At 40.1% G+C, this 25,862-nt stretch overlaps 1 protein-coding gene across 3 annotated transcripts in view; it reads left to right on the top strand.

The window, feature by feature from the left end:
• Positions 1-25,862, top strand: part of Specc1 (sperm antigen with calponin homology and coiled-coil domains 1) — a 227,336-nt gene that overhangs the window by 110,320 nt on the left and 91,154 nt on the right. For all 3 annotated transcript variants that reach the window (XM_028776493.1, XM_028776494.1, XM_028776495.1), the window contains 2 exons: positions 8,763-10,345; positions 24,452-24,659. In XM_028776493.1, coding sequence (XP_028632326.1) covers positions 8,763-10,345; positions 24,452-24,659 — 1,791 coding nt within the window. The remainder of the gene's footprint in view (positions 1-8,762; positions 10,346-24,451; positions 24,660-25,862) is intronic.

Genomic DNA, 25,862 nt, shown 5'->3' with positions numbered 1-25,862 from the left:
AAAAAAAAAAAAAAAAAAAAAAAAAAAAAAAAAAAAAAAAAAAAAAAGAGAGAGTCTAATGAAGAATTGTCTAGCTCAACCGGGCACATTTATGGGAGTTGTTTTGATTGTGTTCCAGCATTCTCAGGTTGAGTCTTGGTGTATAAGTGAAGAGAGGGGCTGAACACCAGTAGGCATCATTCATTCTTACTGCTCTTGACTGTAGATATGACTAGCTGTTTCAAGTGCCTGCCTTGGCTCCCCTACAAGGATAACCTATAGTTGTGAGTTGACATAAACCCCTTCTCCTTTAAGTGCTTTTCATCAGGGTGTTTTATCATAACAGAAAAGAAACTAAGACATATACCCTTGCCAGCATTTGGTGCTTTCGCTGAGATTGTGAAAACATGGTGATATGTTTATAATGGCATCACACTGTTGTTTGGGTTTTTTATTTTGTTTTTAAGGCAGGGTCTCACATGTACTCCACCTATCTTCAAACACTTGGCAGGCATCCTGTGTCAGCGCCCCAATTGCTGAGGTCATAGATGTGAGCACCCATGCTCAGCTTTAACTGTTGTAGTCTGCCACTCACTGATGATGCTCTGTGGAACCCTTCAGATGCCTGTTTTCCACTTGTGTATCTTGTTTGGTCAGGTATCTATTCAGAACTTATGTGCATTTTTAAGCAGCCATTTTCTCATTATTAAGCTTTCAGAATTTTTATATACTGTGAATATCAGATCAGTTCTTTGTCAGATGTCATTTGCAAATATTATCTCTGGCTATGGCTGGTCTTCTCTTGACATTACTATTGTTTCACATTTATAGTTTTTTTTCTTGTTATGGTAGATGAGAATTTAACTCTTTGTACCTCACTGTTTTTCATCTTTGTTGTTGTTACTTTTAATAATGCATTAAATCTTTATTTCTAGTTGTATCAACTGTATGAAGTATCTTTGACTTGTATTAGTAAGGCCAGGGTAAATGTTAACGCTGCTATCTTCTCTGCCTGCCAGCTCTTTCTACTTTGTCATCTGTGTCTCAGTTTCTTCATCTGTTCTTTAACTTTTCACCTTTAAGCATGATCTATTCAAATGATTTTGGAATTAGTCTCCCATGTTCTGTGTATAGGTAGTTTATGTAGTATGACTACATGACTGTAATAGTGTAGTGACTCTATATTTCTTTTTCCATGCAGGATGAAGTTATAGGTAATAGGTTGTTAGACTTTCACTATTTTCGTTTTATTTTATTTTTTTCATCCCCTTCATACAACTAGATGTTCTGTAAAAGATGCTCCCTCTCTGGCACTCTGATCTCTAGAACTAGTCTAGACATGTCTTCCACTTGCTTCTGGGAATCTGTAGTAGTTTTATTTTTCTTGTGACTGTTTTGTTGTCTCACCTCCTCACCCCCTACCCGCTCCCAAATACATGAAAAAAAGCAGCTTGAGAAAAGAAGGATTTATTTTAGTTCTAGCCTTGGGATCTCAACTTGGGACTGGTGATAATGTCACAGCAGATAGGAAGAGGGAAAGTCAGGAGAAAGAAGAGCCACGGCAAACCAGCGCTGGCTAGATAACTCATAGATTTTCCCCAACGACCTGCTCCTGTTGAACCACACCTGTTAAAGGTTCCACAATCTCTCAAAGCAGAACCACCAGCTGGGGACCTCATGTTCAAACACATGGCATTGTGGGAGACATTTTACATGTAAACCATAGCACTACACCTCTGGCCCCCATAGGCCCCCATAGCTAGCTTAAAATATAGTAATGCTTTCAATTCATTTTCAAAGTTCCCATAGTAGTACAGTTTTGACACTGTTCAAAGATCCAAAATAGCAAACTCACAACTTGAGCCTGTATAAAATAAAAACAAGTTACACCCAATATACAAAGTACTGGGTAAACAGTCCTATTTAAAAGGAAGGAATTAGCGGGGCAGAGCATAGCAGGGAAAGACAGGATCGAAAAAAAAACCAAACAAACAAAGACCCCCCAACCCTGTGTGGCGTTGTGTCTTGCATCTGGGATCTGTAATGGCATCCTTTGGGATCCATCTCTTCAAGTCTGTTGTGGGGGGACATGTGGCCTCTCTCCTAGCCTGGCTTCCCTTGGTGAATTTCCCACATTCATAGCATTTACAACATCCAGGAATTTACACTACTTTCGTGGCTTCAGCTTTACTCTCCCAGCTTCACTCACAGCCTGTTTCCGAGCTCCATGAAGGGCATTTGACCCTGCTGCACATTATCTGCCTTAGCAGCTTTCTGAAATCTCAACAGAAGCCTCTTTCTTGTGATTTTGCTTGTCTACAAAACCAGCACCACTTGGATAAAGACAATTTCTGCTTAGAGCTTAAGATGTAGCCTGGCTCCTTGGGTTCTCAGTAGACTCCACCTTCAAGGCTAAACCTGCTGAAACTTCCCTAGGCAGCCATTTTTCACCAAGGTATCCCTTAGGCTCTTTCCAGGAACTCTCAAGTGAATTTACATTATGCCCTAGGGCTCTCAATGGGTGAGGTCAGGCTCCTCCCCTTTGTCCCAGCACTAAGGTGCTTTATCTTAAACAAGATATCCTCTCTGTCTGTACCCTCCCTGTCCTGAGCTTTCAGTCCTTTCCTCTCCACTTTCTACTCACTATGCATCTGGGTAAATGCAGTGAGCAGTAGCTACAGTCTGAGTGCTACAGTCTTGAGTGCTATGCTCTCTGAAAATATCTCCCACCAAACAAATTAGTTAATACATTTTGAACTCAATTTTACTCAAATTTGCAGGACTCAGGCAGAATGCAACCATATTCTTTGCAGAATGGAATGGTTTCTAACCCAGGTCCTAACAGGATCTATGTTCGCCTGTGAAACATGAAATAGTTTACTCTCTGCATTTCTTTAGATATTGGCGATCTAAACTTCCATTAAAATTATCCATTAATTGATGACTGGATTCTAAAGCTATTCATTAGCCTGCCATTCCAAACTCTTCCACATTTCTTCCACAAGCCGGTTCTAAAAGCTTTCAAACGATGTGGTCAGGTTTATCATAGCAGTGGCCCTCCTTCTCCACACCGGTTTTCTATTAGTCACTTTTCTTGCCACCTTAACAAACTTACTAAAAGAAGAACTGAGGGGAAGGGTTTACCATTATCCCATAGTTCCATGGCAAGGAAGGCATAGTGGCTTCCCTTGATGCAGGAGTCACCTTGATGCAGGAGCTTCCAGCTAGTTACATAACAGTGTCAGATGGGAAACAGAGCAGGCTCAGGCTGTAAACTATAAACAGTAGTGGAGCCGTCTTCCTTGACTATGGACAGGGGCTGCAGTGAGCCTAGCTCTGAAGTCTTGTATCTGAGCAAGATTTTTGTTTGCATGTTTTTTGTTTTTAAATCAAGAAGCAAATAATTAGTGAGATTTAGTTGTCTAAATAACTTCTCATGTAGATCTGTGTCTTGTGTTTGGAGACTATTACCAATATTCGTAGTCTTTGGCTGTTCTTTACTGCTGAGTGTTTAAGACCATGCAGGTGGTCAAAATTAATTTTCCTTTTCAGACTGTCAAGGCAAGTTTAGGATCTAATCCTGTGGGGTCACTTGGCTTGAGAGGAGCATCCGGCCCCTCTAACCTTTCTTTACCAGTTGTTCCATATTGCTGAGGAGAAATCAGAGGCCTTGCTTGACTCCTTGGAGGCAGTGAGCAAACTTTTTGTCCATGTTGACCTTCCTCTTGTAGACTTGATGCTGGTTACAGTACAAAGCTTCCCTGAACAAGAGAATAAATGATTCTACAGTCACAGGATATTTCAAGAGAAGGCTCACAGTCCCCTAGGACCTTGTCGACCTTGGGAGCTAGGGGAAACTGTTCTCCTTTTTAGTCTATCTGTCCACATTTGCATAGCCTCCAAAACTGGTTACTGAACAGCCAGAAGGTTGTTAAACCAGTCTGGTACTTTTAACTACTGAATATATTTCAATAACCAACCATTTCTAAATAAACTCTGATTAGACATACACATTTTAGCCAGTCCTTTTAATTGTTTGATATTTTAATAACTATATATAACTATTTATAACATCTCTAAGTTTCATTCTTTATGTACTTTAAATAACTTACACAGACCTTCATAATTTGTATAAGCTTTCTAGGTTTCATTCTGGAAACATACAACCATCTTAATTTTCATATATATATATATATATATATTTTTCTTTATAAAAAAACAAGTTTCATTTTTACATCCTTTTAACTTTTTTTTTCTTTTTTTCTTTTTTCTTTTTCTTTTTTTTTTTTTTTTTTTTTGGTTTTTCGAGACAGGGTTTCTCTGTGTAGTCCTGGCTGTCCTGGAACTCACTCTGTAGACCAGGCTGGCCTCGAACTCAGAAATCCGCCTGCCTCTGCCTCCCAAGTGGTAACATTTTATTTTATTTACTAGTTCCCTTTCTGAATACCACAAGACATAATAGCATTAACAAGTGAATTTACTATTTGTTGTAAAAAATTTCTCCCAAGCAGGGAGAAGGAGCTAAGCAATGTCTGCCCTCTCCCATAAGGTCCCAAAGACAAACCAAGGTTCAATTTCATTAAAGTTCACCCTAGAGAACTAATGAGTTTATTGAGCTTACTGGGTGTGGGTGAGGGACTACTGTGGGGAGTGTTGGTACCCAAAAGTAGCTACACTGGAGAGTCTTTGCCCATGTATAAAATTGAGGATATTGACTAGTGTTTCCTGAGTGTATTGAGAGTCAAGGAGAAGTGAATGAAGCTGAGTACAATGATCAGGACAGGAAGAAGTCTGATGTTAGCACAGTCTTGGCTAAGAAACAGATTGTGACTGGCATGGTGGCATATGCCTTTAATCCCAAAGCTGGTGAGGCAGAGACAGGCAGATGAGTTTGGGGCCAGCTTGGGTTATATAGAGAGTTCTAGCCAGTCAGGGGTACATAGTGAGACCCTATCTGGAAAGAGAGAGAGAGAGAGAGAGAGAGAGAGAGAGAGAGAGAGAGAGAGAGAGAGAGAGAGGAAGGAGAAGGAAAGGAAAGGAAAGGAAAAGAAAAAAGAAAAAAGAAAAGAAAGGCAGGCAGGCAGGCAGGCAGATTCTGTGACAGAAATAAATATAAGCTGTTTAACTGATTGTTCAGTTTGTCCCAAAGTTGCATATGGGTGGCCTGAAAAAATAGTCTCAGAAATTTAGATAGACTATTCTATTCTAGGTTCAGACCAAAACAAAAGGAAAAGAACAACACAGGAACATTTCTAAAATGGTTATAAGATTTGCTGGCCAACTGGTTGGTTGCAAAAAGAAAAGAGGAAGAGAGTTTAAATATGTTGAAAGTCAGAATGGAGAGGATACAGAGATGCACACAACCTTAAAGAGCAGTCTAGTTTTAACAAGGGAAAAATAGATGCAACAAATATTTGCACTGTATGTTTCACAACACATTGGTGTATTTCATAAATAAACTTTGGTTTGCTGTTAAACAACATTCTGAGTGGTTTATACAAGGCGCAGGTAATAATTATAAGGAGAACAGACCAAACTTTGGCAGTAAAAGGAAGGAAAAAGCAACAAATGACCAAAGGTGGAAAGAGAGTGGAGGGAGGAAGGAAGAGGAACCTCATGTAAGTGATATTTGAGGAATGGCAGATGCTGCTGTGATAATCTTGGATCTGTAGGTTTGTCTGTTGGATAGACACAGTAACTATGAAGCATCAGTGATCTTCCGGTCTTCAGCCTGGTCCTCTCCAAGATGACTTCATTCTAGAGGATTGGTGTTATAAAAACATTTTATTGCTGAGTGGTTGCAATCTTCATTTTATAAGAATAATTAAACCTTTTCTTTATTGAGTAATTTAGTGTGATGCAAACAAGGTAACTAGATATGTACAACTTTTAGAAGTCTGTCACAGTACTCAGTGTCTGAGGAGCACAATTTAATTTTTTTTAGATTTATTTATTTTATGTTTATGAGTGTGCATCACATGAGGGCGTAGTGCTCTCTGCCTGCAGAAGTTAGAAGAGGGTGTCAACTGCCCTGGAGTTACAGATAGTTGTGAGCCATCATGTGGGTATTGTGAGCTGAACCTGGATCCTCTGCAAGAGCTCACCCATCTCTCCGTCTCTAACATAATTTAAAAATTAAAGAACCAGACTTTCTATATAGTAATATAGCTGAGCTTCTGCAGGACCTAGCAGTGGCTGCTATTGCTTGTTATTGCTGTGTTGAGGTCAGCAGCTGCTCTCTTTCGGCAGTCTGGGCCAGGTTGGACTCAGAATTTCTTAACACTAGACTGTGACCAGCCAAGGATGCATTCTACATCACCTTCCTATACTTTAGAGAAAGAGAAATGGGTCCTTCCTGATTAGAGACCAGGCTACAGCCCAGACTCCATCAGTCTTTTCAGTTTTTAAGTAAGTTTAAGTCCAGCATTTTAATTTCCCTGTGATCCCTGTGTGAACCCTTTTGTTTTGTTTTTCTAGACAGGGTTTTTCCTTGTAGCTCTGGATGTCCTGGAACTTGCTTTGTAGACCAGGTTGTTCACAGCTCACAGAGATTCACTTGCCTCTGCCTCCCAAGTGCATGTGCCACCAACTCCTGGCTTCTGTGTGAGCTTTAAAATGTTTTTACCCCTAGATGTTATTGGCATTATCTATAATATAGTAAAATGAAAAAAAATCCCTGTACTTATGTTTCTCATAATTATATTCTAAATTCTATATCATGTCTCCATTTTACCAGTCTCTAATATTTGTAGCTATTCCTCATCCCTTTCCCATTTGTTCTTGTTTCTCTGTGAATACAAAGGAGCACACCAATTCTGGTTTTTTTCCTTTGTTATTTTTGTTTTGTTTTGTTTTGTTTTGAGACAGTGTTTTTCTGTGTAGCCCTGGCTCCTGGAACTCACTTTGTATTCCAGGCTTACCTTGAGGTAAGAGATCAGCCTGCCTCTGCCTCCCAAGTACTAATTTTGTTTTCTAATTCTTTGTCAGAGTCTTCCCTTCCTGCACCTGCTCTTCCTCATTGAAAGTGGAATCTAGGGCTCTAGACATATTAGACAATATCAGCTATATACCCAAGCCCCTCTTCTTATGTCAAAGTTGCACTCAATTAAAATATGTTATTGGGAAATGTAAATAAACTTGTATTTTATTTAGTTCTCAATATTATCTGTATAGCTGTATTAAGCTGCAAGTTATAGAAAACCTAATTTAGAGTAACTTCTAGGAAACATGTAAATCAGCTGCTGAAACTGCAAGTCCAGCAATAGGCCAAGCTCCAGGGTTAATGTGATACTATTAAGAATTTGGTTTCCTTCTTTCCGTACCACAGACAGAGTCTTACCTTCCTCACAGGATAGCAGAGTGGTTGTCAGCCATGTGCTTTTCTCCTGATCCTAGTGATATTTAGCAGCCCACTCTTGCACTCCATTTTTCTATTATCTATAGATTTTTTAAAAAATTATATGAATTTTTCATACAGTATATTTTGATCATATTCTTTACCCTCTCTAGCTCTTCTTAGATCCCTCTCACCAAATAAAAAAATAAAAAGCAAGCCGGGAGGTGGTGGCCCACGCCTTTAATCCCAGCACTAGGGAGGCAGAGGCAGGCGGATTTCTGAGTTCGAGGCCAGCCTGGTCTACAGAGTGAGTTCCAGGACAGCCAGGGCTACACAGAGAAACCCTGTCTCGAAAAACAAAAATAAATAAATAAATAAATAAATAAATAAATAAATAAAATAACAACAAAAATGGAAATTATAATAGATGAGCAAACTTTAAAAAAGTCAATAATAACTAAAGAAAATGTACATGAAAAAGTACGGAGTTCATTCTGTTTGAGCCAGCTGTTCATAGGCATGGAGCCTGTCCTGGAGTGTGATTGACATGCCCTGTGACATTACATTGGAGAAAACTACTAATTTTTGCTTTCCCAGCAGTTATCAATTGCAAGTAGTTTCTTGGTTAGGGGTGGGACTTTGTGCCCACTTCTTCTCAGTGCTGGGCTTTGGTCTGGTTTGAGTCTGTGCAGGACATATGTATGCTGTCACAGTCTCTTTGAGTTCATATGTCTATCAGTCCTGATCTGTTTGGAAACACGTTATTCTTGGAGTTATCCACCACTTCTGGCTATTAAAATCTTTCCACCTCCTCTGCCATATACATCTCTTAACCTTGAAAGGAGGAATTTGTTAGAGATATACCTTATAGGGCTGAGTGCTTCAAAGTTGCTCACGCTCTGCGCACTGTCCAGCTGCAGATCTTTTTGTTAATTAACATCCACTACAAGAAGAAGCTTCTCTGATGAGAGTTAAGCAGTTCCATTCTGCATCCCCAGCCTAGTGTGGCAACTTTGGGCTCCTGGTTGTATCCATAAATCTTAATTGAGTTATGTGTTCTCAGGGGATAGAATTGCTCTGGATTGCTCAGGCTAAGAGTCTGCTTTCCTTAATACACAAGCCCATGGGAAGCGGTACAGAAACCCTATTCAAAACGCCTCAGATTTTGCCTATCACTCAGATATGCTTATCACTGCAGATACCCCATCTCGGGCCCCTGTCAGCCACTAGCAACCCTTTTTAAGAGCTCCAAGGGCTCCCCTACTGGGAGCTCCCAAACAATGCAAATGAGCTGTTCTTGGCTTCTCTTACTGAGAAGATACCTAGAGGAGGAAGAATTTGGATGAAGGGTGACAGCCATAGCATCCTCAATGCCATATTTGGAAGACATTTGAGTTTCATTATAAAAATTTTTTTTTCAATTTTTTTCTTCATCTTTTTTCTTTAGGGACTATTCCAACAACTAAACGAACAGGCATTCCGGCTCCACGGGAACTCTCAGTAACTATCTCCAGAGAGAGGTCTGTGCCGCGTGGTCCCTCCAGCTCAAAGAAGTTGGGCTCCAGTCCAACTTCCTCCTGCAATCCCACTCCTACCAAACATCTAAGGACCACCCCTGCAAAACCTAAGCAAGAGCATGAAGGTGCAGAGAAGGCTGTGCTCGAGTCCCAGGTACGGGAACTTCTGGCAGAAGCCAAAACCAAAGACAGTGAAATTAACAGGCTTCGAAGTGAACTAAAAAAATGTAAAGAGAGGTGGGCCCTGAGCACGGAGGACACCAATGCTTCAGACCCAAGTGCAGAGGGAACATCAGCCCCAGTAAGTGACACAGAGCCTTTGATAAGAACCCTGGAGGAGAAGAATAAGAGCTTTCAGAAAGAACTCGCTGACCTAGAGGAAGAAAACAGGGCCTTGAAGGAGAAACTGACTTACCTTGAGCAGTCACCAAATTCAGAAGGAGCAGCAAGTCACACTGGTGACAGCAGCTGCCCAACATCTATAACCCACGAGTCCAGCTTCGGAAGCCCAGTTGGAAATGAGTTGTCCAGTGAAACGGATGAGTACAGAAGAAGCACACATGGGAGTGCATTGCGGACATCAGGGTCTTCCAGCAGTGATGTTACTAAAGCCTCTCTGTCACCTGACGCCTCAGATTTCGAGCATATCACTGCAGATACCCCATCTCGGCCCCTGTCAGCCACTAGCAACCCTTTTAAGAGCTCCAAGGGCTCCCCTACTGGGAGCTCTCCAAACAATGCAAGTGAGCTGTCCTTAGCTTCTCTTACTGAGAAGATACAGAAGATGGAGGAGAATCAGCACAGCACTGCAGAAGAGCTGCAAGCTACTCTGCAAGAATTATCAGACCAGCAGCAGATGGTGCAGGAACTGACAGCTGAGAATGAGAAGCTAGTGGATGAGAAGACCATTTTGGAGACCTCCTTCCACCAGCACCGAGAGAGAGCAGAACAGCTGAGTCAGGAAAATGAGAAACTCATCAACCTTTTACAAGAGCGAGTGAAAAATGAGGAACCTAGTGCCCAAGGAGGAAAAATCCTTGAGCTGGAGCAGAAGTGCACAGATATTCTTGAGAAGAGCCGCTTTGAAAGAGAGAAGCTGCTCAACATTCAGCAGCAGTTGACCTGTAGCCTACGGAAGGTTGAGGAAGAAAACCAAGGAGCTATAGACATGATTAAGCACCTGAAGGAAGAAAATGAAAAGCTGAATGGGTTCCTAGAACATGAACGGTGTAATAATAGCATGATGGCCAAAACTTTGGAGGAATGTAGAGTTACCTTGGAAGGCTTGAAAATGGAGAATGGGTCCTTGAAAGCTCATTTGGAGGCCGATAAGCAAAAAGCCATAGAGGCCAGCAGTACCGTGGGGCAGGCAGCAGAGAACTTCGAGATTCAGGAAATGCTGAAAGTGGCTCGAGCTGAGAAAGATCAGTTGCAACTGTCTTGCACTGAGCTCAGACAAGAATTGCTAAAGGCAAATGGTGAAATTAAACATGTTTCCAGCCTGCTAGCTAAGGTAAGAAGATAGTTCTCAACTAGTATTTGTTGACATTTCTCTTCGAGACCTTAACATTGTGAACCAAAGAGAATCAATTATTCAACTGTATTTGTGAATCCAAGCATTCTATTAGAATTTAGGCAGGTTAGCCCTGGGGATTTCAAAGTAAAAAAACACCCAGATTTCTGTACAGATAGATAAAAGATTAATGGAAATATTGTAAATTACATCAGATGGTATGGTGTAGGGGTGGGATGTGTCTTGGTGGTAGATTACTTTCATAGCCTCCTTGAGGATTTAGATTTGATCCCTAGCACCACACAAAAATAGAATAAAATAAAATTTAGAACCATCCTGTATACATTGATGGACTTTTTGATGCATTTAATACTGTCTGAGCATATTCTAGCACTGGCTTTTTAAAATGTTTTCAATGCCAGCAAGTATTTATCATGCGGCTGTTTTTTATATTCACTAGGCCACTGATATTGCCATGTGTGTATTATTGGTTGTTTATGTCCTTTCTGGTCTTAGACTATTAAAAGTAAATTTTTATATATCTCTGAATATTTCTTCAGGAGAAATTCCTAGACGTTGACTTAGTGAGTCAAAGAGTATAAACATTTTAAAGACTTTCAACACATTTAGCCAAATTGCCTGCCAGAAATATTATGCCAATTTGTTCCCACCAGTTCATGAAAGTACTTGCATCCTTGAGCCCTTGCCAAAACTTGGTACTAAATTATGTCATTCAAATCTGTTACTCATTTCCTGAAAATTTTTTAGCTTAGAGCCCAAGATTAAATAAATGATCATGGCTTTCATTTTTAAAATAACTCTTTGATTTGGCTGGAATGTTGTTGTGTGATTCAGGGTTATTGGTTGTGACTGTGTGATAGTCATCTGCCTCACAGAGTACATGCTGGCTCCTTGTTCCTGTCTTTCCAGCTCTGGATCTGTGACTTGGGAAACTCCTGGGAGAACGGGGTGGGGAAGGCATCCTCCCACTTTATTTGATAGCTGTCAGTGATCCAAAAAAGCAGGTTATGCTGTGAGCTCTTGGGGACATTTCTACTGCTGCTTCCTTTGTTTTGGGATCCGTCAGTTGCTGTCCAGTTCTGTACTCAGCTGTTTTCTGTTTCCGTGGTAGGTTGTGTGAGGAGATTGTATCTTTGTATTGTGAATTCACATGTATTTTATTGAAGGAATGGAAGCATTAGTGGTTATGAGCCAGGTGCTCATTTGAATTGAATGTTGATAAACGAAACTTTTAATTAAGTCACCTTGTAAAATAAGAATGTTCTCTTTTGTTTAAAGATCATTCGTTATTTTACAAAATATTTATTCTCCCAGATGGACTCTCTTTAAACACACACACATTTTTAAGATTTATTTTATATGTATAAGTGTTTTGCCTACATGTGTATATATGCACCACATGTGTGTCTAGTGCCCACAGATGCCAGAAGAGATCATCAGATCTCCTGGAACTAGAGTTACAGATAGTTGTGAGCAGCCATGTAGGTGCTGGGAGTAGAACCTGTGTCCTCTGCAGAACAATAAGTGATCTAAACCACTGAGCTCTCCAGCTCCCCATGACCTTGAAGTCTTTCTTCAATCACTCTGGCATTTTCAGTATTTTTTCTAGTCAAATGATTACATATTCATTATGGAAGATTTTAGTAAAATATGGAAAAGTATAGAAAATAAGATAAGCATTGCCTTTAATCCTACTACCTGGAGAAAAATCCACCAACATTTTCTCACTTGGTATATACCTAGGTATGCATACAAATCTATATAGACAGAATTATAATATTTTATCTTTCTGTATAAAAGATTTCTCCTGAAGAAATATTCAGAGATATATAAAAATTTCTGTATGTATGGTCACAATCCATAAATACAGTAAATTAGTCAGATTACTGTAAAAGTTCCACTTGTAACCTTTTTTTTTCCTCTCTAGAGATAGGCTTTTTTTGTGTGGCATTGGCTGCCCTGGAACTGGTTCTGTAGACCTAACTGCCCTCTATCCTCTAAGTGCTGGGATTAAAGGTGTGAAGCACCATGCCTAGCCTAAACTATAAGTTAATTTATTTCTACCTTTATTCTTTTTACAAGAATTTTTATAATTTGTTTTCCTTCCCGATTTCTTGAGTAAAATTCTTTAACTTTACCCTACCCTTGTTAGATTTTTTTTTTTTTTTTTTGGTTTGGTTTTTCGAGACAGGGTTTCTCTGTATAGCCCTGGCTGTCCTGGAACTCACTCTGTAGACCAGGCTGGCCTCGAACTCTCAAACTCAGAAATCGGCCTGCCTCTGCGTCCTAAGTGCTGGGATTAGAGGCGTGCGCCACCACCGCCCGACTAGAGTTTTCTTACTCATAAATTTAATCTATTTTAAGGACATAGAAAAATGTATATTTTCTGTGAGCACAGCATTACAAATATATACTTAAAATTATTTTTAAATAATTAAACTGTTATTCACATAGTACCATATATTTACTGATTTTCTGCTAACTCGAATTATTATGTACAGTAGGATTCTAGCCAGTGTTTAGTTAAGAGCCTAAGGGGGAAAAACATATGAGGTATAATGCTACATACACAGGGTTTCTTTTATAGTGATTTTGCACTACCTTGTGTACAGAGAGTAGTACTCTTATATAAGTCATCAACACCACAAAACCAAATTCTAGACCTCTTAAACTGTTTTCTGTTGTGCTTACACTGGGAATTCAGAAAGAAAAAGGATTATTTGAGCTGCTAGTTCAAGATGCTAGAAGTTTAAAGTCAAGTATCAGTGTCTTAAGGGTTACAGTGGTTTCTGTTCATGATAGAATAGCAAAAGAACTACCTTGTGTGAGAACGCACAGTGAGAGAATAAACAGAGGTGCCAGCTTCCCTTTATAAGAGGAACCTATTATTCATTTAGTCCCTGAGCAAGAGAAAACCTGTGACACTGTACCCATACACTCATGAGGGTAGTACCCCTCCTAATCACCTCTAAAGAGTCTTACTTCCAGTATCTAATACTTTTCTCATAGCTGTATCAAAATATTTTATGAACACTTAAGAAAGGAAGGATTTATTTTGACTCACAGTTTTGAGCATGTTGAGGCCTAGATAAAATATTAAGGCCTAGGTAACTACTACCTGTCTAGCCTCATTTTGTGCTATTACTAATGTCATAAAGAAACTTTCTCATGTGATGTTACTGGGGTTACTAGGATGTTGTGTGCTTTGGTATTCTTGGAAACCAATGACAACAGAAGTCAGTTAGAACTGCTTTGTATAGTGAGCCACAATAAGCTTAGACCCAAACCAACCACCCAGCAGCGCTTCCTGTACCTGTGTATGAGCTTTTATGGTATTTGCTTTTATAAGCCGTCCCTAGGATGGACCCCAACATAAGAGAAACACCTCCACCAATATAAGAAACTATTTGGAACAAGACTTCCAGTTTGAGTAAGGGTCCAGTAAAATTTAAGTTCCCAAGACTTCCCTGGGAACTGACATCTTATTTGTCAGAAGGAAACTTGTATATGGATAACTGACATTCTAGTTGGTAAGTTAAGACAAGGCAAGTCCCCCACAGGTGAATAGCCCAAACTATGGGAGCAGGATAAATGTACAACAAAGACATGTTTCTAAGGGAGTCCCTTCCCCAAATCATGATTGGTGGGATAACTTGGCACAGATGTTTGTGGATTTTAGGCTTAAAAGCCCTGTAGGATCATAACTCAGTATCAGGGTTCAGCTCCCAAGTCTGGACCATGGCCTTGATGGATCTGTCCTGGGGCATATGGTCAATAAACTATCCTTATCTGACTGAGATCAGTATTCATGTGGTTTGTGAGGTAACTCCTGCACCCCAACAGAGGGTCCCATCCGTCACAGCATAGGAAGCATGGCAGTGGGCATGCAGCAGCTACTCACCCTGTAGTTGGGAAGTGGAGAAGGATGAATGCCATTCCTCATCTTGCTTTCCCTGTATTCAGTTCTAGACCCCAGCCCAGGAGATAGTGCTGTCTATATCTAGATTAGGTCTTCCCTCTTCAGTTAAACCTTTCTGGAAGCATCTTCATAGACACACCAGATATGTTCCATCATGATTCCAAATCTAGTCAAGTTGACAGTTAAAATTATCTATAATTCCTCCTAAAACTACCACACTGGAAATAAAATTTCAACATGAGACTCTGGGTGAAAACAAACCATATCCAATCCATAGCACTGACTGATGGCTTAGTGTATCCCCACTGCAGAGTATTGACTAATCCCTAACAACCGTGGATTCCAGTAATGTCACTGAAGGAACTCATTCCCAAAGGAAAACAGGACCTGAGATGAAGCTCACGAAGATTAAACTGTACAGCCAGCATGTCTGTGTGTCCCTCACCACATTCCTTTCCTAAATTTATTTTCTTTCTTCTATGTGTTATTACCTCTACTGAGGTAAGGCCACAGCACCATTCTCTTCCTTGAACTTGACCTCAGAACTTACCTGTGAGTAGCAGCGATGCCTCCATCCCTCTGTCCTTCGTATGTTTGAGGGCAGGACTTGCTGTCCACATCCTTCCTAGATACGGCCCTTCTTTTGCAGCTCACTGTTAGTTTTCAAAGGCAAATTCACATTACTGGCTTTTTCTCTGGGTAAAGATAGCCTTTTCCCCCTTTTAAATAGCAGAAATGTAAATATACTAGTATAACTTCTTTCTAGGCAGAATAGCATTGCAAAAAAAAAGGAAAGAAAAAAGATTTACGACAATAAGAATGCAATATGACGTCCTCTGTTTTCTGTAGAATGGAACAGAATGAGTTCTGCAATAGCCATGCTAGATGTCAAAATAAAATAAAAACAACATCCATTCCTCATCCTTACTCCTGGCAGTGCTCTCAGGCCGTCATTCTTTTGTTTTACTGTATGCTTTATACTGTTTTAGCATTGTGGCTTTTTCCACATCTTAGCTATTTAGTAACTTTTGTCAAATGGTTGGATGTAAAATTATCATATTTTAATAACAACTAATATTTTTGTATTCTTGTGTGTTTTAGATACTCTTGGGAATATCTCTTTTGTTTTCTTCTCCTAAAGACATTGGCTAAGAGTTAAGTACTGCATAAAATTACTGGAGAAGACTATTAATTGGGTATTGGTTATAAATACTTCTTAAATGATTAAAGCTCTCGGGAGCTGGTTAATGAGTAGCTCAGCTGCTTGATTGACAAGCTTTCAAACCCTCCCCTTGTCATCAGTGCAGTGGCAACTGGTCCTGAAGCTCAGCAGAGCAGCTCAGGGTTGGGCAGAGGCCAAGCTCAGCTGGTAACCACTACTGTCAGCTTGTGGTGAGCTTTAGTGTCTTCTCTTTGTCCCTTCGTGCTCTTCCTGCTATCTCTGGAAATCACTGCTGCTGGCCATCAAGGAACTACTTCTTCAGTTACTTGGAGACTGTCATCATGTCAGCCCTGAAAGAGACTTTGCTCTGGCTGTCATGGCTGCTGTGGAAGCTGCTGTTTCTGTTCCATGGGCCACTGCAGTCACTACTGCCACCTTGGGAGACTCTTCAGCCACAAGCACTCCAGATTCTCTGCATGGTTCCTTGAGTCTTCCCTGCTGCCATGACAGCTTCAGTTCACCTTCCCATACTCTACAGCTGTGCTTGATATCTCTACCCACTTTACAGATGTCCCAAATTTGGTCAGGGAGGAACGCTTCTACTTAAAACAGATCTAACAATTTATATATTGGTCTTAAAACAGGCAGCTCCAGTACCCTGCACAGATAGTGGACCAGTGTCAGTGTGTGTGCATGGTTCTGCCCTTCCCTAACTGTATGAACAGTCTACCCCCTCTGTCTCATGAGGATAGTCCAGAAGACCCCCCTCTTATACACTATCCCCTTGTGCTGCAGCATAGTCCCCAATAAAGCTTTAGCCATTTTATTATCCACTACTTTTTCTTGGATAGACTAGACTGAGCTGGTTGCACAAGAACAGATCACACCAAGGGCGGGTAGTCTTGAGCACACCTGGCAGAACTCCTGGGAGCGGAGAACTCTGCAAGCATTACAGGTGAAGTACTGTAGAGAAGAAAAAGCTGGACATTAAGGGAGCTGCAATTTCCCTGTTTCTGATTTCTGTCCCATAAGTACTGATTTCTGAGTATAAGTACTCCCAGAAACTCTAAATCATTAAACTTCAGCTTTTATTATTGACACCACATTTTTTCTTTTTAAAAATTTTTATTGTTTTTAATTATATGTAGGTGTACGTTGTCTATGCATGTGAGTGCAGGTGCCCATGGAAGCCAGAGGAGTCAGATCTCCTGGAGCTGGAGCAATACTGTTATGAGCTTCCTTAATGTGGGTGCTGGAAACCAAACTCACACGCTCTAGAAGAGCTGCAAGTGCTCTTAACCTTGAGCCATCTCTTCAGCCCTATCTTTTTTTCCAATTGTGCAGACCAAAGCAGAGAACAATTATTAGTCTAATTTGTCAATAGCTGGAGCCAGTGTTCAAAGATTAGGCCATATGCATTACAGGTATTCTTAAATATGAACTTGGACTGCCTTTTAAAATCAAAGATGGGGCAGGAACGTGTTCAGAACAGATCTAACAACTGGTATTAAAACCAACAACATTTGATTCAGAGAAGGCAAAACCTTATTACTAAGAGACCTTTACTCCCTCATGATAAGGTCAAGAGCTTTGCAGGAAAGGAAGGGGGGGAGGGAGGGAGGGAGGAAGAGAGAGAGAGAGAGAGAGAGAGAGAGAGAGAGAGAGAGAGAGAGAGCATGATGGTTACATTCCTGTAACCCAAGTAGTTGGTTGGTTGAGGCAGGGAGATTATGTATTTGATGCCAGCTAAATAATAATTCTTTCCCCAAAAGGTGGGGGAGGGGAGCAAGAGGAGTGGAGGAATGAGAAAGGGAAAAGAGGAGAGGGCAAGGGATTTTAAAGTTTATTGAGCTATAATTCTAAAGTGAACAGATCAGTGCTGTCTAGTGTGTTCATGTGGCTGTGCAGGGATCACTGCAGGCTGATTGATGGCTCTTATCATCCCATGAGGAAACTTTGAACCTATTAGCAGGTAACTTACAAAGCCAGTGTCTCTCCTAACCTCTGCAGTCTTTAATCTGCTTTCTGGATCTTTAGGCTCGACTCTGCCAGCTTTTCAAGTAATCATTCATTACTGCCTTTTGTCTTTGGCTTTCTTCATTTAGCATGCTGTTTGTTTGTTTGTTTGTTTGTTTCCCCAAGCTAAATCCATGAATGGTATGTGTTACAACTTCATTCTTTTTTTTTCCTGGCTAATAGTGCATTGTTCAGATATGCTGCCTTTTGTGTATCCATTCAGTTAAACATTAAGGTTATTTTTCATTGTCTTATATAATGTCTCTTGAAGCCCACACCTTTCCATTTTAATTTTGCAAAATCCATTTAGTTGGTTTGAGGGGTTTTTTGTTTGTTTGTTTGTTTTGTTTTGCTTTTCTTTTTAAAACATTTTAAATTTATTTCTTTTGCTTTGGATACATGTGCCACAGTTTACATATAGAGGTCAGAGTCTGCATCACCAATGGGTTCTCTGAACCAAACTCAGGTCAGGGTTGGTGGCAGGTGCCTTTACCCTGTTGTTGGCTTAATGATGACCTGGTCTGCGAAATTTTAAAAATTAATTATGGAAAAAAGAAAAAAACACATGCTGTGTGGTGGTGGCACACACCTTTAATCTTGGCATTCGAGAGGCAGAGGCAGGCAAATCTCTGAGTGGGAGGCCAGCCTGGTCTACAAAGTGAGTTCCAGGACAGCCAAGGCTACACAGAGAAACCCTATCTCAAACAAAAAACAAAACAAAACAAAAAAAACAAAAACAAACAAAAACAAAAAAAACATAAAAAAGAAAAACCGATGATGATGATGATGATGATGATGATGATACATTTATAGTTGAGAAAGATTATCTGGTCTCAAATGAGAAAGCCAAGGGCTGACTAGGCTGGGCTGGAAGGATGGGGAATGGAGAGACATTCAGATGATTGGGAGTTTGGCCCAGTAGCGTTTGCTACGTACTGATTTGTTAATGGGGATTGCAGAAGGAGCTATTCACTCCCTGCACAGACCTAGGCCTGGGTGGCTTTAAAGGTGGTTGTGTTGTTTCCTGAGAAAGCACATAGAATCCAAACGTGAGGAGAGCTATCTGGGAGCAGGAACAACATTCAGACACTCACCAAGGCTTTCGTCTGTTCTTGTCCGTACAGTCACTGACCTCATATTGATGGCTGCTCAGCTTCTAGGTCAAAGTGCCTCCTACATCAAGACCTTTGTTTCTCTTTGCCCCTCCTTCCCTTCCAAAACAGGAAAAATGTATCTAATAATAATGTCCTGATGCACATTCTGAGGTTTATAAAGTTAAACTCTGTTGGAGGAAACACTATTGAAAAGGGTAGAAGAGGACTAGAGTGAGGGCTCAGTAGTTAGGAGCACTGGCTGCTCTTCCAGAAGACCTGGGTTCAATTCCCAGCACCCACATGGTCCTTACAAGTGTCTGTAACTTCAGTTCTAGGAGACCTGATACCTTTTCCTAGCCTCTGTGGGTAGCAGGCGTGCTCATGGTACATAGACATACATGCAGGTATATACATACATACATATAAAAATGGAATGATTTTTAAAGAAGAGAAAAGGGTTGGAAGAATTTGTAACTTCTTTGTTCTCTGTTCTTTTTTTCTTTTTTCTTTTCTTTCTTTCTTTTTTTTAGTTTTTAGTTTTTAGTATTCAAAATTATTTTTTTTTAATTATTTATTTTATTTATGAGTACACTGTAGCTGTCTTCAGACACACCAGAAGAGGGCATCAAATCTCATTACAGATGGTTGTGAGCCACCATGTGGTTGCTGGGATTTGAACTCAGGACCTCTGGAAGAGCAGTCAGTGCTCTTAACCACTGAGCCATCTCTCCAGCCCCTCAAAATTATTTAATGGACAGTGTAATAACCAAATTTAGTAAAATGATTGATTCCTTTGGCTGGACATGGCAAGGCCCTGGGTTCCTCGTTAATGCTGCCCAAGCAAAGCCTCTGAGCTGACATCTAGACACAAGAAGCAGCAGCTTTACAAGCCAGAAATCTTCCTCTGGGCAGTCCCTCCTCCATGTGCTCATTTCTGACAGTGCTTTTGGCACAGCTTCAGTGTTACTGGGATTCATTCAGAATTTATTGCAGTGACCGAGCTCGAATCCTGCCCTGCTCTGTAATTTGTGTGTCATTATTTGAATAGAAGATGAAATGATTTCTTAAAGGCAGACTCTGATTTTTCAAGATGCTGTCTTTGCCATCAGAACCTACTATACATGGCTGTAAACTAAAATATTTAGACTCCGTTTTCACCTCACACCAGGATTTTACTCTTGATGTACTGGATTTTTGCTTCTTTATGTATTGGTGATATTGTTGTATTGGCCTTAAGTTTGTTTCCTTATTTGGTTTATTCTGCATTCTCTGTCCTGGGGATAGTTTGTGCTATGGTAAGACTTTCTTGGTTCATAGTTGATCTCCAGCTTGATGTCCTTAGTGCTTGTTCATCATAATAAACAGATGAAGACTGGATGGATTCATCTTACAGAAATCATTATTCCATGTAATCCAGTTACCCAGTGTGAAAGCCGTCACAGACAGTTATTCATACCTCTCCTGTGGGAGAGACTCCAGATATGTATATGGCAACATAACCTCCTAATGTCTCCACCCAGGGGTCCCACTCTCTTTTACTCCACTATTGAGGATCAGTGGATCTGATAGCACCTAACTGGGGCCCCTTCCAAGATGACCCTCTCTGGGTGGTGTTTCATATGGCTAATCCATTGAGAAAATAAAGACCAGGGCCTTTACAGCTTGGTCAGTATAAATGAAATGCTAGGTGTGGCCTCTCCTAGATGGGTCAGTGGATGTCATCATGAGATAGCATCACAGCTCTGCTACCTCATAGCTTTCCCACAGTGAGGATCCAGGAACACTCCTCAAAATATTTCCTGTGTGCACATGTCATTCTCCAAGTATTTCCAAGGAAACTGACCTGCAACAGTACTTTTTTTCTCCCAAGTTCAAAAAGATCCCAAAGCTTAGAGGAAGTGGTAACACTTGCTAAGATTCCAGCCTGGTCTGACCACAGCTCACTAGGTTGCTGCCTGGATTTAGTATTGTTGGTGAATCAGGAGGACTCTTTATGTCCTCTCACCGAGAAATCTTGATGATCTGTTTGAATCTGACTGAATAGTTAGTTTTCAAAGATGAAAGATGCTTGCAGAGCTTGGAAGATAATTTTTCAAAAGAATCACCAAAAACCATGTTTGGATATCTGATAGTAGAATTCCCAAATTAGAAAAACTAAACTCAAAGTTTACATTGCTAGGCAGCAGAAAGGCCAGGATCATAAAAAGGGCATTTTAGAACTCCAGTGGTCATAAATACAAGGCTTTGTTCTCTGCTGCTTGATTGCTGAATTTTCTAAAATTGTTTATTTGTGTTTGTGTGTGGATATGCCACTTGTGTGAATGTGCCTGTGGAGGCCAGAATAGGGTATCGGATCCCCTGGAGCCGGAGTTACCACCCAGTGTGGGTTCTGGGAACCAAAAGCAGGTCCTTTGGAAGAACTGTATATGCTCTGGGCCAACTCTCCAGCCCACATTCTTCTTTTTGAATAATTTCCCTATATATGTTTGTTAATTTATAAAATGAATATAACCTGAAAATAATAACATCTTGTTATTTTAGTAAGTGTCCTTCTGAGATGAAATGATAAAACTACTCTTTAAAAAAAAAAACACAAAGTTTTTTGGCTGGTTGTAGTAGAGGTAGAGGCAGGTGGCTCCCTGGTCTAAATAGTGAGCTCCAGGACAGCCAGGACTTTGTAGATATGGAGAGAGACTCTGTCTCAATAGAACAATAAATAAGCTGGGCGGTGGTGGCGCACGCCTTTAATCCTAGCACTTGGGAGGCAGAGGCAGGTGGATTTCTGAGTTCAAGGCCAGCCTGGTCTACAGAGTGAGTTCCAGGACAGCCAGGGATACACAGAGAAACCCTGTCTCAAAAAACCAAAAAAAAAAAAAAAAAAAAAAGAACAATAAATAAATAACAACAACAACAAAAACAAAGTTTCTGGAATATTTTCTTAAGCTTAGAGAATGTGTTTCAGATCAAGAAAGAAGTGACTGCCTTGAGACAGTATTGACTTGTAGGCTCACCAGCTCTCACACTCTGCACGTCTGTCCCCTCCCCCTGCATGTCACTCCTTGGTGCTCATGATCATGATGTAGAGGAAATAAAACCAGAGCCTCTGAGGGTCAACAGTCTCCGCTGCACTCAGGGATCTCATTGGGGATGCTTAGCTGCTTTCCTCATCATAGTGCCCAGTTTTACTCTACACCCATAGTATTTCCTGCTTGTCATGTGCATGTTTCTGGGCTCCAAGTGACGTGCATTTGCCTGAGGAGTCCACCCATGAGCCCATAAGACTCAAAGTTTACCTTCCAATGCTGCCTTTCAGACATTAGCTTTCTAACATCTAAAATGTAGGGCTTCAGAGCTGGAGAGATGGTTCAGTGGTTAAGAGCTCTTCCAGAATTCCTGGATTTGGTTCCCAGCACCTACACGGTATACCACAATCATCTGTAAATCTTTTTAAAAAGAAAAAAAATAGAATGTCTCAATTTTTTTTTTTAAAAAGTCATTTTCTATGTATTATAAAGTATTCGTTGATAAGATAGAAGACTTCTAGGCTTTTTCAACAACCAACTCTCATGGTTGAATAGACCTATATTTACTGTGATTGACATTATTATGTCTTACTTATGGATAAGACATTAGGCAATTCTGGAAGAAGGAAATAGCTTTTATTGAGTGGTTACTATAGCAGGCAAAGTTAAACTGTACCAGTCACTGATAAACTGTAAATACATTATTTCATTAAACCTCCTCCATTGTTTAAATAAGGAAACTGAGGCAAAGAATTAAAAGAATATAAAGTTCAACCTTATGGTGTAGCATGCTGTAATCCCAGGACTAGGGGCTGAAGCAGAACAGTTTTGAGTACTTAAGCAGTTTAAGTTACGTAAAGAGACTCCTTCCAAATAGCAATCATAATTTTTTTTTAAAAAAAAAAACCCTCCCAAATCTTGATTTGGTAGAATTGGAATTTAAACCTTGACATTTTGCTTCAGATTCTGTGTCCTATGCCATTTTGCTATACTTCAGTAACTTTCAGTTTTGACAGCAACCTGCAGTGATATATATGCACAGTGCAGAGCCACATGCTTTTGCAACTTTTAAATATCAGTGCAGCCCCTTAGCTCCACTGTATGATCTGTGTTGGTCCTGAGGCTGTTCCTGTCCGTCCATTCATCTGTCCATCCATCTCACCTTCCCAAGTGGAAAACACAGCAGGATCGCCTTGTACTGTTTTATTCATCCATTCATCAAATACACATTAAGTACTTTCTCCATGCCTAGCACTGTGCATGTATAGAGGGTTCTGTGTACTGTTGTGAATAAAGTCGACCAGATCCCTGTTCCTATAGAGTCCCCAGCCAGAACTGCAACTGGACAAAAAATTATTGATGTTAAGACCCCACACTTAAAAAAAATAGAAAGGAATCTATTACATATCAAATGTATATTGCCTGGAAAATATATTTATTAATGTCAATTAAATTGCTTTAGAAATGGGGCAATATTTATTGTAGCATTTTTTATAATAATAGAATGGTGTTTCTGGCAATGGATTTCCAATATGTGCTAATTAAAATAATGTAGTGCCAACTAGCAGATGGCTCAGTGGATGGTATGATGTACTAGACAATGCTTATTATACTATTTTAGCATAATCTTAAATGTTGATATATGCAGATTGATACATATTACAACAGATTATTTGTATCTGTGGTAGATGCATTTTCATTTATATATGGGCATGTGTAAGTATGAGGACCAGAATTCGAATCCCTGGCACCCAAGTAAATGCAGAGTAAGCATGATAGCTTGCCTATAATCTCAGTACTCAAGACAGGGACAGGTAGAGACAGGGACTTCCCATAGCAAACCAACTAGCTATACTAGCTGAATTAGCTAGCTCTGAGTTCAAGTGAGAGATCTTACCTCCTTATCTATCATGGAGAGTGATCAAGGAAAACACTGATGTCAAACTCTGACTACCATACATTTGTACCCCATACATGTGAATATACATACACCACACACACGAATAATCTGTTGTAATATGTATCAGTCCGCATGTACTAACATTTAAAATTATGCTAAAATAGTATAATAAGCATTGTCAATATAAGACAAAGGCATACTACATACTGCAGTGTAATACTTCCAAATCAATACACACATATAATACAACTAGTTGTGTAAGGTTTTATAATACATAACAAGCCTATACATATTATCAGGGACTTACACACATGTGTAATAAGCATGGGAATGACCACACACCAACTTTATAAGAATGTATGTTACTTGCTGAAATGGAAAGAAAACTTGAGGCGTTAACACATTTTACTGAATTAAAAGATTCAGCAAATATGGCAGAATTTAATTATTAAGCTCGCATCTTAACTGTTAAGTGCATTATCTTGTTTATTTGTATGTGTGTAATTAAAGTTGAGCAGGTGAAATTAATGGGAGGATTTTCTGTTTCCAGAACATTCAGATTTTTATGTAGCTTGTCTTCTGTTACATGTTTTATTCTTCCAAAGAAGGTTGAGATGTATCTGTAGCTCAGGCTTTGGAACATTGAATCTCACCAGCAGAGGGCGCTGCTCTGCAGAGAATGTGAGGTTAGAGTGGCCAGGTTTTCATGATTACCTGTTTTGCCCTGGTAAGGGAAAGAGTTGCCTATACTAGGAGCCCCTTTCTTTCTGTTTATAAAAAGAGGCATGGAATCCAGCTCTTTGGACACATTGTGCATCTTTTAACATTTATAGCCTTGGCTGTTCCCAGACTGAAGAACAGCAGGGCGTCCAGCAAGTCTTCCTACCGACCTACGAGAGTGGTTTTCATTTTGTTTTTGGGGTTTTGTTGTTGTTGTTTGTTAAACTGACATAATATTCCTTTTTCTCTAGATGGAGAAAGATTATTCTTACCTGAAAGAGGTCTGTGATCATCAAGCAGAACAGCTGAGCAGAACCAGCCTAAAATTACAAGAGAAAGCTTCAGAAAGTGATGCAGAAATCAAAGACATGAAAGAAACCATATTTGAACTGGAAGACCAGGTGGAACAGCATCGTGCCGTCAAGTTACACAATAACCAACTCATCAGTGAGCTGGAAAGTAAGTGAAGTCAAGCCTCGATAGGTTCAACAAAGGACTTTCTAAGGATGTTTGGTGGCCAGGGTGTCAGAGCCTGTCTTGTGAGCACTGTGTCATCTCCCTAGGAGAATAGCACTTAAGAAACAAGCAGTAATCTCCAAAGTTTAAGTAAAAAGCTGGGTGACAGAAGAGAAGAGAGATGGCTACAATTCTTGCAAGAGGCAGTGCAGTTGAGAAGTGTTAGACTGTAGCATCCTGCAACCCCCACCTCTAGACAGCCAAGCTGACTTTGAATTCTGCTGTGACTGTGGGAGGTGTTTTCCCCCAAGGATGGCTTTCAGGGTTTAAGAGTAAATTATTTACTGCCTTTGTATCGGCAGTGTGTTGTCTGTGCTGTCTAATGGATGAGAGCTAGGTGGTCTACTCAGAGTGAAACAGACCATTGTGCCTGGGGTCAGGTCCTGCACATTCTCATTGATGGGAGGACATGGGATTTCTCACAGATGTTAGCCGCTTGGTTTCCAAAGACACATCAGTATATGGGTTTAGGAACTCACTGCTTTGAGTGGGGAGAGATATTTTTTAAAAGATTAAACTTCCTTTATTTTGTCTAAATCAACCTTATCAAATACCACACCTAATGAATTTTGCTTTTGTAACAAAAGACTTAAGAAACAAAGATTTGTATGGCACTAGTTACTACTAAGATCAGCTTAGTTGCCTGAGAGGTTTTCTACCATGTACAGCCAGCCTTGATACTCACAGATTGTGTATTCCTGAATTCACCAATTCACCAGCTCACTAGAATATATTTATATCCCTAGATTGGTGCTTACAACACCTTCCTGGTTTGGAGAAATATGGAAAGAGGTGAAAAGTCAGAGAAAAAGTCAGAAAAGCCTCTGTTCTCAGCAGAGGTTAAGCTCAAGACACCTACTTGCTGGTCTGAATTGTGATGCTATGTACAAGTACCTCTTTTTTCTTTAAAAACATTTTTTCTTTTGCATTTTATTTATTTTGGGTCTGGAGGTTGGAGGACAACTTGTGGAAATTGGCTCTTTTCTACCACATGGTTCCCAGGGATCAAACTCAGTCGTCAGGTTTGGTAGTAAGTGTTTTTACCCACTGAGCTATCTCACCAACCCACAAGTGGTATATATATATATGTATATGTATATGTATATGTATATGTATATGTATATGTATATGTATATATATATATAT

Source organism: Grammomys surdaster, unplaced genomic scaffold (assembly GCF_004785775.1).
Source record: "Grammomys surdaster isolate TR1022 unplaced genomic scaffold, NIH_TR_1.0 270, whole genome shotgun sequence".
NCBI classification, from domain to species: Eukaryota; Metazoa; Chordata; class Mammalia; order Rodentia; family Muridae; genus Grammomys; species Grammomys surdaster.
Note: the sequence above shows the minus strand (reverse complement) of the source record. Positions and strands in the feature narration are given on the sequence as shown.